Source organism: Hypanus sabinus, chromosome 29 (genome assembly GCF_030144855.1).
Source record: "Hypanus sabinus isolate sHypSab1 chromosome 29, sHypSab1.hap1, whole genome shotgun sequence".
In the NCBI taxonomy this organism is placed as follows: domain Eukaryota; kingdom Metazoa; phylum Chordata; class Chondrichthyes; order Myliobatiformes; family Dasyatidae; genus Hypanus; species Hypanus sabinus.
The window spans coordinates 4,832,122-4,848,338 of record NC_082734.1 but is presented as its reverse complement, the minus strand read 5'-3'; the positions used below and the strand labels follow the sequence as shown (position 1 = coordinate 4,848,338).

The following is a 16,217-nucleotide window of genomic DNA, read 5'->3' as shown; positions in this document are numbered from 1 at the left end:
TCCAAGGACTACTGGCTGTAACTGGATGGGGGGGGGGGTCAGAAAGGCCTGCTACTGTGTTGTATGGAAACATAGAAAACCTACAGTACCATACAGGCCCTGTGGCCCACAAAGCTGTGCCAAACATGTCCTTACCTTAGAAATTACCTAGGGTTACCCATAGCCCTCTACTTTTCTAAGCTCTAATTAAATTAAAATAGATAACATCTGTGAGGGATTCAAAGTACATTTAATATCAAACTATTTGATATTCTGAGATTTGTCTTCCCACAGACAGCCATAAAACAAAGAGACACCATGTGACGTGTTCAAAGAAAAACAACAAACACCAAATGCACAGGAAAAGAACAAATGTAATAAATGACAAAAATTAGTGAAAAACACACAGAAGATAAAACATCAAACAACAGAGTCCTTGAACCAGTCTAGGAATGTTCAGTTTAGTTCAGGTATGGGCAAACTACGGCCCGGGGGCCATATGCGGCCCGTTAAGCTTTTTAATCCGGCCTGCAGAACTTGATGAAATTATATTAATAAACCTTGTTAACGTTTTTTTCCTGCAATTCTGGCGTTTTCCCAATAGATGACGCACTCTATATACATTGACCTTTGTTGAGGTGCAGCGTATTACTCCACATTTTCGCTTTACTCTTTGTTCGGCTCGATCTATTTGTGTGAACAGGCGTTCAGCGTCATGAACATCAACAAAGCCAGCCACAGATCCAAGTTAACTGACCAACACCTCAGATCCATCCTGAGAATCACCACAACAAAACTAAATCCAGACTTTGATGCGCTGGCTAAAAAGGGAGACCATCAACACTGTTCCCACTGAAATTAAAAATAAGTTTCTTCGTTGTGTTATGTAAAAAATGCATTTGAAAATATTTTTTTCAATAAGCCTTACATGTTACATGTCATTTCTGTTAAGTGATGGACATGATTAGTGCGCAGGTGCACGTACGTTCTCAAAATAAAAAATGCGCTCCAGATCAAATAACGCGCTCCGCATACTGGCGCGCTATCACTGTTCTGTCTTTGTGCTGGTCGTTGTTGAGTTTTGGCACAGGGGACAATTGAATAAGAAGGAGCAGGACAAGTAGACCTGCATCTCCTACTGTTTTTGAAATAAAGACAGTCAGGAGGAGAGTGATGATGATAATATCTTGAAGGATAACAGAATTTTCAGTGCTTTAAAATAATAACTGTTACTATTAAAAAAGCTGTATTTTATTCATTTAATTTTCAGTGTTTTAAAAGTCATTTCAATAAATAGCTAAATACCATGGGACTTCAAAGACAGATATTTTGTTGTAATGCATTAGTTCATTTTCAATTGAAATTAAAGCACATGTTATTTTATTTTCTCTTATGAGGTGTATTACCAAAACACTCCGTCCATCTGCTCCTGGTCCGGCCCCCCTGTCAAATTTTAGAACCCTTTGTGGCCCACAAGTCAAAAAGTTTGCCCACCCCTGGTTTAGTTCAATCTCACACTGTGTCGTTCGTTGACTGCAGGCCACAGAGCCAGTCCACTCTGATCAAAATCTCACAAAATAGCTTTTTTAAAAAAGGAGTAACCAGACACACATAATACATGAACTACAGAGTCCAACCAACAAACCATGTTGATTAAACCTTACCCAAGACCCAAGACTCTGTCACCTTCCTCCAGCAGCAGCGAGCAAGAGAGAGAGACCAGTCAAATGTAGGCAGGCAATGGTGAACACCCGCTTGCCTTCTGCTCTCATCCTCATTGATTTCAATCTTACTTGATGCTTTAATCTGCGAGATCAGAGAGAAGCATTGGAGTCCATCATGGGCTCGTGCCTCGTTTCCAAGTTTCTTGGCTTCCAGGCTGCACACTCTACTTCAAACCTCACTAAACTCCCTTGGAGACAGCAAAGCACCAGATTGTTTAACTGACTCCAAAGCATGCCATCGAAATGAAAGTCACACCTTCCATTCGCACGCGGCTCAGTAGTGCAATCATATTTGAAAGAAGGAGGTAAAAGAAGTAGTTTTGTGAATGGTCTGCAGGATGTCACCATTGGTCATGCTGTTTGCTGCCACCATCTTTTTCAGTATGAGAGGAACAATGTTAGCTCTTATAGTTGGTAATCTCCATCATCTCTGTTCAGGGCCCCAGGTGAGGCAACACTTCACCATGAATCTGCTGGGATCATCTATTGTGTCCGCTGCTCCTGATGCAGCCTTCTCTGTATTCGGAGACCTGTTGTAAATTGGGGGTCTGCTTCGTTGAGCACCTCTGCACCATCCACCACAAGCGGGATGTCCCGGTGGCCAAACATTTTAATTCCGATTCCCATCTCCATTCTGAAGTGTCGGTCCATGGCCTCCTCTTTTGCCAAGATGAGGCCACTCTCAGGGTGGAGCAACATCTTGTATTCTGTCTGTATTCTTGTATTCTGCATGAATATAGATTTCTCCTTCTGGTCAGCAAATTCTCCCTCACCCTCCTCTATTCCTCTCTCTGACCCTTTACCTCTCCTCACCTGCCTATTAATTCCCCCTAGTCTGCTCCTCCCTCCCTTTCTCCTAAGTCCACTTTCCTTTCCTATCAGATCCTTGCTTCTCCAGCCTATGACCCACCTGTCTTCAGCTATCACCTTCCAACTAGCCTCCTTCCCCTTCCCCCTCCTTTTAATTCTGATATCTTACCCTTCCTTCTCAGTCCTGATGAAGGATGTTGGCCCGAAAGTTAACTGTTTATTCACTTCCATCAATGCTGCCTGATCTGCTGAGTTCCCACAGCGTCCTGTATGTGTGCCTCAGAATAGTTTTTGTTTCTGATGAACAGAAGTGTCAACCCTTGCTTCTCTCTTCATAAATGCTGCTGAATATTTCTAGCACTTTCCATGTCAGCATTTGCAGTTTTCTGATTTTTTAAAAAAGATTTTGTTGAGTATCCTCTGACTCGCCTCAGAATCATCTCACTGTCTGTAAGGTAGGAGTTGGAGATTTTAAACATTGGGAGTGGAATGAAGTTAACCAGTTCAATGTTCCATTGGAGTTTACTGCATTAATTCTCTGAAAGTTAGATGTGAGGGGCAAGATTTTTACACAGAGAATGATGGGTGCCTGGATCGGTGATACATTAGGGATTTTTAAGAGAAGTTTAGATAGGCACATAAATGTGAAGGAAATGGAAAGATATTGACATTGTGTAGGCATTAGAGATTAGTTTAGTTGGTCATTTGATTGCTAATTTAGTTAGTTTACACAACATTGTGGGCTGAAAGGCCTGTTCCTGTGCTGTACTGTTGTATGTACTAAAATTACCTGTTTAACTTTCAGCTCCCATTCTCTGTGATTGGTTCTCTAAATGGAGTGCACATGTTTGGCAGTAACCAGGATGTTCTGCTGACTAGTACCTGCACTGACAACACTAGGGTCTGTTGGAGAGTCTTCCGGGACAGGTGAGGTGTGAGAATGATCACTGGACCTAGCTCAGTGCAGGACTTAACTCATCCTCTTAAGATTTTAAATAGAAAATTATGTTTCGTAGGAGGTGTGACTAGAGCATGTTGAGTCAAAATATATGGGAGGTGGCAAGGGGGAGCTAGATTTTGTCTTGTGTTCCCTGAACATTTAGCATTCTTAGTGGAAAAAAAATATTTTAGTAACTGTCCCTGGATTTAGAAGTCCAGTCTTTATCTGTGCATAGTGCCCTCCCTGCCTAATTTTGACTTTTACACCCTACCTGCTCCACTCGTGCCTTTCAGATCGCTGGCACAGCAGTAGAAACTGTGAGAAATTTCAAACTCCTGAGAGTGCACATCTCTCATGGTCCCAGAACACATCCTCCACAGTCAAGGAAGCTAATCAACTCTACTTTCTGAGGAGGCTGAAGAGAGCTGCATTCTGCCATTAATACTCATGATCTTCTACAGGTGCTCAGTGGAGATCGTCCTAACGTGCTGCATCGCTGTGTGGTATGGGAACTGCACCACAGCTGATAGGAGGGTTCAAAACTGTCCAGCGCATATCCGGCACCAGCCTCCTCACCATCAAGGATATATGTACAGAAAGGTGCCGGGAAAAGATCAGCAGTATCATGAAGGATCCCACCAACCCTGCTCATGGGTTGTTTGTTACACTTCCATCAGGGAGCAGGCTGCACAGCATCTACTCCAGGACCACCAGACTCAAAAACAGTTACTTCCCCTAAGGCATCAGGCTGATCATCAACCTCACCCATTAACCCAGCCACTACAGCCCCAACACCACAACATACAGATTAGCCACTCCTCTCTACACCCCCTCAGCTCCCTGCATGTCACTTAATGGTTACTTGTACATGATGTTTTATAGGGTTGCTTTTATATTTATTGTCTTTTTTTATGCTGCATCAGATCCAGGGTAACAATCATTTAATTCTCCTTTACACTTGTGTGCTGAAGAATGACAATAAACAATCTTGAATGATTTTACCTCTGAAATATTATAGCAGAACATTCTATCTGATACTGTGGCTCTTCTCCCTCTCTGGAAATGCATGTGAAGCTCAAAGAACTTAAATCCCAATTATTGGTAGCGTAGTGGTATCAGCACCAGACTTCGGAGCAAAGGCTCCCGCGTTCGAATCCAGCGGGCTCCTGTGCGTGCTTTCCATCCGCGCTGGATTTAGCGCTGAGCTAGCAACTCGACCTCATAAAAGTGAAATTGCCTGCTACAGAAACATCAACAGCAAAAAGCTGATGGCCTATGCTTTCTTGCGAGTTGAAAAGGCAATTTCCTTTCCTTTCAATTATTGACCATTATTATTAACTTAAAAAGCAAAAGATCTGCTCAATTACTTACTTAGGCCTACTGGTGCCACCAACAGCTGCTTGCCAGAGTCCGCTATCCTGGGCCAAATTATTCCAGCTGTAGCCTATCTTCTCCTTCCTCTCCCAGGATTGATGCCTTTGGAGCTTCTGTTGGTGTTTCTGTATGGATTTTTATGGAATGGGATTGCTAGCCCCATGCCCAATCCTCCTTCTTTTGCTGCCGAGCTAGGGACCATCCATGGAGGAGGTAAAAAAAACTGCAGATGCTGGAAATACTGAGCATATCAAGCAGCCGATGATCTTCCATCAGCAACAAGAGGTTAGAAGCCAAACACTTCAAGTTCCAGAGAAAAAGGGAAGGTGTGGAGAGAACAAAAGGAATGTGTGAATAGTGTAGGGATCAAGTGGTGGCAGTGGATTGTTAGCTGTAGCTGATCTGTCTGAAGAAAATCAGAATCAGGTTTAATATCACCGGCATACGTCGTGAAATGTGTTGTCTTTGCGGCAATAGTACAATGCATTACATAATGATGGTGAAACAATTGTGAATTACAGTAAGTATATGTAGTGCAAAAATAAAAAAGTAGTGAGGTAGTGTTCGTGAGTTCAGTGTCCATTCAGAAATTGGATGGCAGAGGGGTAGAAGTTGTTGCTGAATCATTGAGTGTGTGCCTTCAGAATTCTGTACCTCCTCCCTGATGGTAGCATTGAAAACAGGGCATGTCCTGGGTGATGAGGGTCCTTCATAATGGATGCCGCCTTTTTGAGGCATCGTTTCTTGAAGATGTCCTGGATACTACAGAGGTTAGAGCCCATGATGTAGTTGACTAAGTTTACAACTCGCTGCAGCTTATTTCGATCCTGTGCAGTGACCCCTCCACCCCCTTACCAGAGATGAATGTGAATGAAGGAAAGGGGGGGAAATGCTAGATCTGTGAGATACAGAATATTGATACTGGAAATGTGAAAAAAAGGAGAATGCATTAAATACTTAATAGATCAGGCAGCATCTATGGAGAAAGAAAATGAAGGGTACATTACTTCTAGTCTTTCATCAGATCTGGATGATCCTGATACAAAGCACATGTAATTATCAAATTCAACACTGAGTTCTGAGGGCTACAAAGAGTGGAGTCAGAAGATGACTCTCAACTTTTTGGACTTTGTTGGAACAATGAATTGGAATGGAAAATTAAATTGCTAAGTGTGAATTAAGTTCACACTTGTGGGTTGAATAGAACTGTTATAAGTTATGGGTGTCAGTAAATGCTGAGATGATGAATGTCCTTTGCCTCTGCATTGGGAGGTGTGACTTCAACTCCCACTTCAGAAACATGAGCAAGAAAATCTGGTCTGGCACCCTCAGTGAAGTACTGAAGGAGTTCTGCACCATCTTATAGGTGATTAACAGTTTTCTTGTTCTGTCAGGTGGATGGAAAAGATTTGAAGGCATGTTTTGAAAGAGAGCAGGGGAGTTCTTGTTCGTGTCCTGGCCAATATTTGCCTCCCAAATGGAGGAGGTGCTGCAAAAGTCCCACTAATGATAACTAAGTACATTTCCCCTTCCTTTTCATGCAGAGCCCCAAAACACTTCCAGGTGAAGTGATACTTCACCTGTGAGTCTGCTGGGTCATCTGTTGTATCTGGTGCCCCTGGTGTGACCTCCTCTACATCAGTGAAACCTGACACAGATTGAGAGAACTACCTTGTGGAGCACCCTTATTCTGCCTTTTGCAAAAGGCAGGATATCCCAGTGGCTATCCATTTTAATTGGACTTAGCTTTCTCATTCTGACATTTCTGTCCGTGGCTTCTTCTGCTGCCATGATGAGGCCAAACTCAGGCTGGAAGAGCAACACTTCATATTCCATCTGGGTAGCATCCATATTGATGGCATAAACATCAATTTCTCTAACTTCCAGTAATTTCGAACCCCTTCCCTCTTTATTTTGTATTCCTCATTCTGGGTACCTTCTCACCCTTTCTCCTCACCCGCTCATCACCTCCCTCTGGTTCAGCTCCTCCTACCTTTTCTTCCATGGTCTATTTTCCTATCCTTTAGCCCTTTTCCTTTTCCACCCATCACCTCCCAGCTTTCACTTCATCCCCCTGCTATGTTCAGTAGATCTTCTGAGTCTACAGTAACAGATTACAACAAACTCAGAGTGGATCAAATTAAAAACATGTTTATTCCTTGCAAAGAAAAGTCTACCTCTGTTCATTAAGTTCTTTACTTGGTAAGTATCTTCAATCATACAACTCAAAACAGATTATTTTTTATATGCTTACAGAATCCAGTAATTCATCAACTTCATGTCTTTGAGGTTGTTTCATCAGTTAATTGCTTCCTTTCTTATTTACATCCATCTTAAATGAGTTGCATTTTTCTTCCCTCCCTCCCAACAGCTATGCTGTTTTTCTTTGTTCAAAACACTCCCTGCCATAAATCACACCCCCTCTTGTAAGCTTCCTATCAACAAACCAACAAAGCAAAAGTTATAAGTTCATAAAGACTAAGGGTTACAGATATATTTCTACACCACCCCCACCCACCTTTCCCCTCACCTGGTCTCACCCATGACCTGTCAGCTTGTACTCCCTCCCCTCTCTCCATCTCCTTATTCTGGCTTCTGCCTCCTTCATTTCTATGATGAAGGGTCACAGCTGAAACGTCGATTGTTTATTTCCCTCTGTAGATATTGTGTGACTTGCTGAGTTCCACAAGTATTTTGTGTGTCTCACTCAAGTTTTCCAGATCTGCAGAATCTCTTCAGTTTATGTCCAGTAATGATATCCAGTTTACCACAGGACACGTATAGTCAGATTCACACTTCTCCTTTTTGAAAAAAAAAGGATTTGCATTTCAGCAAACTCTATTAATAGTCGTTCTTGGTAGTTACAAAGCTCTTCACAGTCAAATGTCCTTTTTTGATAAGTGTCTGCTGATGTTATGCAGATGTTGTAGTCACTTTGCTCAGAGCAAGTCCAGCATTGTGCTGATGACCTAGTCCAGGGGTCAGCAACCTTTACCACTGAAAGAGCCACTTGGACCCGTTTCCCACAGAAAAGAAAACACTGGGAGCCGCAAAACCCGTTTGACATTTAAAATGAAATAACACTGCATACAACGTTTTGTTTTGCCTTTATGCTATGTATAAACAAACTATAATGTGTTGCATTTATGAAATTGATGAACTCCTGCAGAGAAAACGAAATTACATTTCTGCATGCAACAAAAACATTTTGAACTCCGAAAAAAAGACATTGGGTTGAAGGTTACTTTTAAGTAAAATACTCAACGTCTATTTGAGTCCTTCTTGTATTTATGAAAAACGCCAAACTTAAATTTGCCGCCAGCAGCAAACCAAAAATAACGTCAGCCAGCTGTCAACCTGAAAAATAAAAGGACTATTTCACTGAACAATGAAAACATATGAATATACGTAAAATAATAGGCAATTAAAATATTTATCATACTTGTTCAGGTTGACTCACACCTGACAATGCAGTCGTATTCAGTAGGGATGGATCGATGCTTAGGGGAGTGACCGGGAAGGATAATGTGTTTTTTTCCTCTCTGAACTCACTGAAGCGTTTCCCAAACGATGTTTGCATTGCGATGATTGCAGAATGTAAATACCCCAAATTTATCATGTCGTGACCTTGTTTGAACTCTCTCAAATTGGGGAAGTGAGACAAAGTGCCTTTCTGTAAATCTCTGGCAAGCAACGTCAACTTGCGCTCGAATGCCAAAACATCCTCCAACATGTGCAGGGCTGTACGTCCTTACCCCTGAAGAGCTGTGTTCAGCGTGTTCAGGTGCGCTGTCATGTCTACCATGAAGTGTAGCTTTTCCAGCCACTCTGGCTGTTCCAGCTCAGGAAAGGTGAGCCCTTTGCTGCCCAGGAAAGTTTTCACTTCTTCCAGACACGCGACAAAGCGTTTCAGCACCTCCCCTCTGGACAGCCAGCGATAAAAACACGTTGTAGCGGTGTGCTACACGCAGTCAGTAAACTGCAGTCAAAGATAGCTTTATTCGAACTAAACAGCCTTGCTTTTAAGCCTCCCTCAACCCGCCCCCCCATGGGCGCGGATGCTCCAAAAGACACGTACTCACAAACCCCCGTAGGCTATCTCCCTTAGCCTGAACGCTGGCTAATTGTGAGCCGGTTCGGATGTGTCAGGAAATGGGTCGCCACAATGTCTTATTTAGATTGTACAAGATCACCATAATCTTCAAATTTAGATTTACATTTCAAAAACTAACAAACTAACATAAAATACATTTTAATTAAATACTGACCATGTAGCGGTGTGCTACACGCAGCGCTAAAATTACGACACGGAGTCGGTAACTGCAGTCGAAGGAAAAAACTTTATTCGAAATCTTCAGCCTCACTTTTAAGCCTCCCTCAACCTGCCCCCCATGGCGCAGAGGCTCCAAAGCTCTGTGCTCGCAAACCCCCGTAGGCTATCTAATTGTGAGTCGGTTCGGATGTGCCAGGAAAAGGGTCGCCACAACCAATTATTTCCCAAAGCAACAGGGAGCCGCAGCACAGACGTAAAAGAGCCACATGTGGCTCCGGAGCCGCGGGTTGCCGACCCCCGACCTAGTCCATCTTAATAATTTCAGCTGTAGCATAAGTAATGGCCGGGACACTAGGGATAACTCCCTGACTCTTAAGAATATTGCTATGGGGCCCAGTAGAGAGGGAAGAGGCATGTTTGAACATCACATCCTAAACTCAGTACACGAGATTGCAACCTAGATTTATACGTTTATGTCTTGAACCCACAAACTTTTGACTAGTGCCAATGGCCATGGGCATGGTGGTCAGTGTGCATCTCAGTGTCCCCATGGGGAGAAAACAGTCAAGAACTGCTACTGTTCCCTGTCGCTGACTAGTGACTCTACTGCAGTATGCACCTCCTACGTGAACTTGGTTTCGTACCAATAGGTGTTCACGTGAAGGCCTGGTCTCTGGGGGGAGTAGGTGGAGGAAAGGTGATTGTATCTTGAGAAGTGGGGGAGGAAGGTGATATTTTTAAGTTGTTAATAATTATGTTGTTAAAATGTATTTTATTTTCACACAGCACTCAGTGACTGCATTCCAGATACACAATAGTGACCCCTCGGTGTGGCTGTGCTTGTGCTTTAAAAATATACCTGGAAAAGTTGGTCCATACTGTGCTAACAGCTTGTTTCCATGGTTACGCAGCATCACACTCATCGTCATGAGCTCCGAGGAAGATGCCAGTGACCTTTACCTCAGCCGCCTGTTAGACAACGTGTTCAGTGCCATGGTGAGTCTGCAAAGCTACTCGTTAGTCAGATTAGCAGAATTTTTATTAGCCACACGTGCAGGTACTGCTGTCGCAATCACAGGCAGATAAGAAGCAGTCCTCTGGTCACAGCCTTCTGTCAGGTGGCAGCTTCCACTCGGCTGATCTGTCAGATGGACAACAGCGTTGCCGTTAGTTCCAGAGCTGTGGAAAATCAGGGGGCTGCTGCACTGTTGGCTCAATTGACAGAGCTCTCTTTGTTTTCTCCCATATGCCCAACTACAACCCCTCATGTTTTACCACTCATTCACAAACTAGGGACAATTCAGTGAGTAAATGCCAATCCATCTCTTTGGGACGTAGGAGAAAACTTTCATAGTCACAGGGAGAACGTACAAACTCCACGCAGTCAGTACTGGAGGTTGGTATTGAACCCAGATCTCTGGAGCGGTGAGTTAGTAGCTTCACCAGTTCTGCTACTGTGTCTGTAAGCAGTACTGACGCTTCCCACGCACTCCTGAGGCAATGCTGCAAGTTCAAACTGAAGTTCAAGTTTATTGTCAATCAACCAAATGAGACAAAGTTCCTCTGGACCAAGGTACATGTAACTCTCACACATAACATATAAAGTAATATTACCACAAATAACTTAACAAATAAGATGCATATACGATACAAATGAAAGAGTAACCAGTTTAACACTACTGGATCTTCATACATGATGAGACCTGGGTGGAGGCAGAGAGTTCAGTAGTCTTACGGCCTGGGGACAGAAGCTGTTTCCCATCGGATGTTCCCAGGTGGGTGGGAAAGATCCCATGGCACATTTGCAAAGAGAGCAAGAAATTCACTAAGAACCTATACACATCCTTCAACCACCGTAAATAAGAAATAATTCTCTAATCATCCTTATTTTGTTGTCCTTGAGAGCTGTGTGCAAATTGCCTTTCCTATATCACCACTGGGATCGCAGTTTATTGGCTGTAAAGTGCTTTGGGGTGACTTGAGGTAGCAAAGCTAAAGAAAACGCACGTCTTCCTTTGCTTTGAGTGTGGGACAATGACGTTTGTATGCACAGATCTGCCAGTTCTGTATTGCCAACACCAGATGCCAGAAGTAGAAGGTGGTCTCTTTCGCACCATAAACAACATTCACTCAGCTAAGGTCAAACACTAAACGGAAAATAATATTTGATGGGTGAGTTGATCCTCACGGGGTGTGTGTGATTGCTCAGACTGCCAGCATATTAATTTTCTGTCCCAATTCTCTCTTGATAGTTAAAAATGCCATGCTTGTGTTCATACCTTTTCAAGACTTCACCCTTTCCTTCCTGTGCATTCTGTCCCAAATGTACTGTATGTAATTTAAATGGTACAAAGGTAAAATGCTATCATGCTGAAAATTGGAAATAAATAGAAAAATGCTTGATTATTGAGCAAGTCAGGCAGCAACAGACCTGATGTTTTTTTACAACCTTTCATCAGAACCCTTCTAATTATAAATCAGTGATCTGAGTTTTCAGCTGTTTCTCTCTCCACGGATGCTGTCTGACCTTTTGTCTATTTCCAAGATTTGTTGCTTTCTATTTTATTTAAAAGGTATCGAGTTGGAAGCAGGATCAGATAGTCATGGGGATGCATATTCCCTTTTATTTTAAGAGTAAGTAGATGAGGCCGTAAAGAAAAGTTCCCAGGACAGATACTTATTTTAATTTTATTTTTAAGTTTCAGCAAGGGAGATGAGGCTGAGTACAGGGCTACGGTGGGAAACTTTGTCACATGGTGCGAGCAGAATCATCTGCAGCTTAATGTGAAAAAGACTAAGGAGCTGGTGGTGGACCTGAGGAGGGCTAAGGCACCGGTGACCCCTGTTTCCATCCAAAGGGTCAGTGTGGACATGGTGGAGGATTACAAATACCTGGGGATGCAAATGGACAATAAACTGGACTGGTCAAAGAACACTGAGGCTGTCTACAAGGGTCAGAGCCGTCTCTATTTCCTGAGGAGACTGAGGTCCTTTAACATCTGCTGGATGATGCTGAGGATGTTCTACGAGGCTGTGGTGGCCAGTGCTATCATGTTTGCTGTTGTGTGCTGGGGCAGTAGGCTGAGGGTAGCAGACACCAACAGAATCAACAAACTCATTCGTAAGGCCAGTGATGTTGTGGGGATGGAACTGGACTCTTTGTCTGAAAAGAGGATGCTGTCCAAGTTGCATGCCGTTTTGGACAATGTCTCCCATCCACTTCATAATGTACTGGTTAGGCACAGGAGTACATTCAGCCAGAGACTCATTCCATCAAGATGTAACAATGAGCATTATAGGAAGTCATTCCTACCTGTGGCCATCAAACTTTATAACTCCTGCCTCGGAGTGTCAGACACCCTGAACCAATAGGCTGGTCCTGGACTTAATAGCATGATTAACTTAATATTATTTAATTATTTATGGTTTTATATTGCTACATTTCTTCACTATTCTTGGTTGGTGCGTCTGTAACGAAAACCCAATTTCCCTCGGGATCAATAAAGTATGTCTGTCTGTTTAAATTTAAATTTAATTTAAATTTTATTTAGAGCTGCACCACAATAACAGGACCTTCTGGCCCAATAAGCCTATGCTGTCCAGTTACACCCACATAGCCAACTAACCTACTAACCTGTACGTATTTGGACTGTGGGAGAAGACCAGAGCACCCAGAAAAAACCCACACAGTCACTGGGGAAAAGTACAATCTCCCTACAGACAGCAGCAGAATTGAACCCTGGTCACTGGCACAGTAATAGTGTTACAGTACTGTGCTGCCCCACAAGTTGAATTTATAACCAAATAGTGGATTCTTTGCTTAGGCGTTCCTGGATTACACATCAGGAAAGATTATGTGGTTGTGGAGTGTGCTGCCTTGGGCCAGTTACTTCAGCTAAGTGGTGAGATTGGAGAAGACAGTCTTGCTCATAGATGAGAAAGTTAGTGGAATCTGTGTGGGGGAGACCCAGTGAACAGAGACTGATGAAGCATGTGGGAGTAAGCTGTTTCCTGTGACCTTGGGTTAATAATCTGAAATCAGAGATACAAACTATAAAAATGAATATATATATAAAGGAGAAGCAATTTTGAAAAGATTAATTTGAAAACCCATTTCCTTTGAACTCTTTAACCACAATTGATAGTGAATTTGAAGCATTAGAAATTCATTGAAAGATTAGTTTAATCCTGAAGGGAGTGTATGAACCTCTGGAACATTTCTGTCAAAATTGTATCCAAGCTGGAGTGTTGTAACATGATTCACAGTTTAATCATATTCTGCAGAGTCATTTATGTATCACGTGATACAATAGCCGTTCCTCATTAGGGCTCAATTTGGAACTTTGCAAGAAGTTTATTGTCAGGTGTATTTATGCTGGTTAGTGGTTTCATTCCACGGTTTAGTTCAAAGTTAATGGGAATAAACTGCTGAATAAAACTTGGGGCTTTCCCTCGGAAGTTTCTAGGAGGCTGAACAGAAAAGTAGAAGGTTTATTAAATTGCAATGGTGGAAGATTAATCTTAAAGATATCTGGGATATGCAGCTTTTTACCAATGGTTGGACAAGCTGAAAGGTCCCCTTCTGTAGGGTTCAGTTCCAGTCATCACTCATCTCTGTGACAGTTTGTATACTGTCCATTCTCTTCAATATTAGAGATGGTGCTTACACTGAGGAACTTGTTTCTCTCTTAGCCTCTGTGATTCATGAGCTCTTCTGCTATGTTATGCTAAAGCTGCTGACAGTGACTGCATTCAGAAGTGCCTCTTTGACTAAAGGATGCTTTTTTTTAGATACTTCTTTAAAAATACAAAAATAGATTTCCTCCATATGTTTGAGAAAATAACCTTTTATTAGGGTAGAAAAGTAGAGGCTAATTCTTTTAGTAGGGAATATACAACAAAAGAATATAATCTTAGAATAGGGATAATATCATGAAATACTTTAACACACAAAATAAACCGGATTTCAGCAATCTGATGGTTCTGATGGGTTGCTAAGTTTTTTGCTAGGTGTTTCCAGAGTAGTGGAATTTTTAACTTTCCAGTTAATTATCTGGTTGAGGGTCTGAAAGGCATCCTGTTATTCTTTACTTCCTTTCCAAGGATTAATGCCATAAAACTGGCTGACTACAGAGTGGCATTGAAGACAATTTTGCACTGCAACTGCACACTGAGTCCCAGGTAGTTTATGAGTTTACTGGTTCACCCTGACCCTGTGCTCCTAATTATTTTTTGAAGGTACTGGTGATTGGCTTGGATGACCTGGTGAACCTCAAGAACGTGGAGCGATTGAAGCGAGAACTCCGGGTAAGTGGAGCTGTGAAATGACAGGACTCTTTGTTGTCATCAGCGAGAATCAGTGGGATTGTTGCCTGTAAGACTGAACTCCGGGTAAGTGGAGCTGTGAAATGACAGGACTCTTTGTTGTCATCAGCGAGAATCAGTGGGATTGTTGCCTGTAAGACTGAACTCCGGGTAAGTGGAGCTGTGAAATGACAGGACTCTTTGTTGTCATCAGCGAGATTCAGTGGGATTGTTGCCTGTAAGACTGAACTCCGGGTAAGTGGAGCTGTGAAATGACAGGACTCTTTGTTGTCATCAGCGAGATTCAGTGGGATTGTTGCCTGTAAGACTGAAATGTGACACCCAAACCAAAAAGGAAATGATATCTGAAACTCCAGTATTTCACTTTTAAATTAGATGGTAAACCCAAGGGATGTAAAAGCTTGCATAGCCTCTCTTATGAATATAAGCAGGTTAACTCTCCTCAGTATCTTTGCCAAAACCTTTCCCTAACCTGGCACTGACAAGACATTAATTTTATCACAAATCAGCACACACAAAATGCTGGAGGAACTCAGCAGGTCAGGCAGCATCGATGGAAAGGAATAAAGAGTCAACGTTTTGAGTGGGGCGAAGCTTCCACACATAGAATAAGTGATACAGTCATAGAGCACGGAAACAAGCCTTTCTGCCCATCGCATCTGTGCTGATCACCAAGTACTCCTATACTAATCCTGTTTACTAGCTCTTGGTCCATGACCTACTGTGCCTTGGTAATCCAAGAGTTCATCTGGTTGCTTCTTACTCACTCACTCAGGCAGTGCGTTCCAGATTGCAATCAATCACCCTCTAGGTGGGGGAAAAAATCTTCCTCAGATTTCCAAAGTTTAGAACTTGCTTCCACAATCAGAATCAGGTTTAATATCACTGACATTTGTCATGAAATTTGTTGTTTTGCAGCCACAGTACATTGTGATACATAATAATGAAAACTATAAATTACAGTAAATACAGTCATGTGGCAACAATTTGATGCACAGCCTGTTAGTCATCAGCAGTTTCAGTAAGCGAGGATGCAATCATCATATTAACCATTTGTCAGCCAGTCATGGAACAAACCTAAAGATCTGGATCTCAATGGGTTCAGCAACTCAATCACTGCCCACAGTTCCAGAAACATACATTTATTAGGTACACCTAGATACCTGCTCATTAATACAACTACCTAATCAACCAATCATGTGGCAGCATTTCGATGCATAAAAGCATGCAGATATGGTCAAGAGGTTCAGTTGTTGTTCAGACCAAACATCAGAATGGGGAAGAAAATGTGATCCAAGTGACTTTGACCGTAGAATGATTGTTGATGCCAGACAGGGCGGTTTGAGGATCTCAGAAACTGCTGATTCTCTGGGATTTTCATGCACAGCAGCCTCTAGAGTTTCCAGAGAATAGTGCAGGAGACAAAAACCACCCAGTGAGAGGCAGTCCTGTGGGCAGAAACACCTTGTTAATGAGAGAAGTCCGAGGAAAATGACTAGACTCCTCTGACTCCTAAATTATTTGACAGTAGATTTTCATTCAAATGTTTGTTTACAATTTACTTGTTTGAGCTGTAAGTTCTTGCTGTTTTCTTAGGCTTGTTATAAGTTGATTGACAGTTTGCTGGCTGCGTCGGATTGGATGGGAGACCTGACACTGTGCGTGGATTGTGTAGTCTCTCCTGATGCTGCAATACTGCAGGTTAGTGGTGATGTGAGAATGCAAAATTCTGATGAATGATTGATACAGAGCACCTTAGTGCCTTAACTGGAAATAAAACAGTACAGCAGAA

The 16,217-nt window shown here is 42.4% G+C and overlaps 1 protein-coding gene across 9 annotated transcripts in view; it reads left to right on the top strand.

The window, feature by feature from the left end:
- fuz (fuzzy planar cell polarity protein) overlaps positions 1–16,217 on the top strand; it is a 52,497-nt gene that overhangs the window by 11,281 nt on the left and 24,999 nt on the right. For 5 of the 9 annotated variants that reach the window (XM_059953459.1, XM_059953460.1, XM_059953458.1 and 2 more), the window contains exons 2-6: positions 3,319–3,440; positions 3,915–4,053; positions 9,887–10,096; positions 14,339–14,407; positions 16,022–16,126. In XM_059953459.1, coding sequence (XP_059809442.1) covers positions 3,319–3,440; positions 3,915–4,053; positions 9,887–10,096; positions 14,339–14,407; positions 16,022–16,126 — 645 coding nt within the window. The remainder of the gene's footprint in view (positions 1–3,318; positions 3,441–3,914; positions 4,054–9,886; positions 10,097–14,338; positions 14,408–16,021; positions 16,127–16,217) is intronic. The other 4 variants (XM_059953466.1, XM_059953467.1, XM_059953463.1 and 1 more) reach the window with 3 other exon arrangements.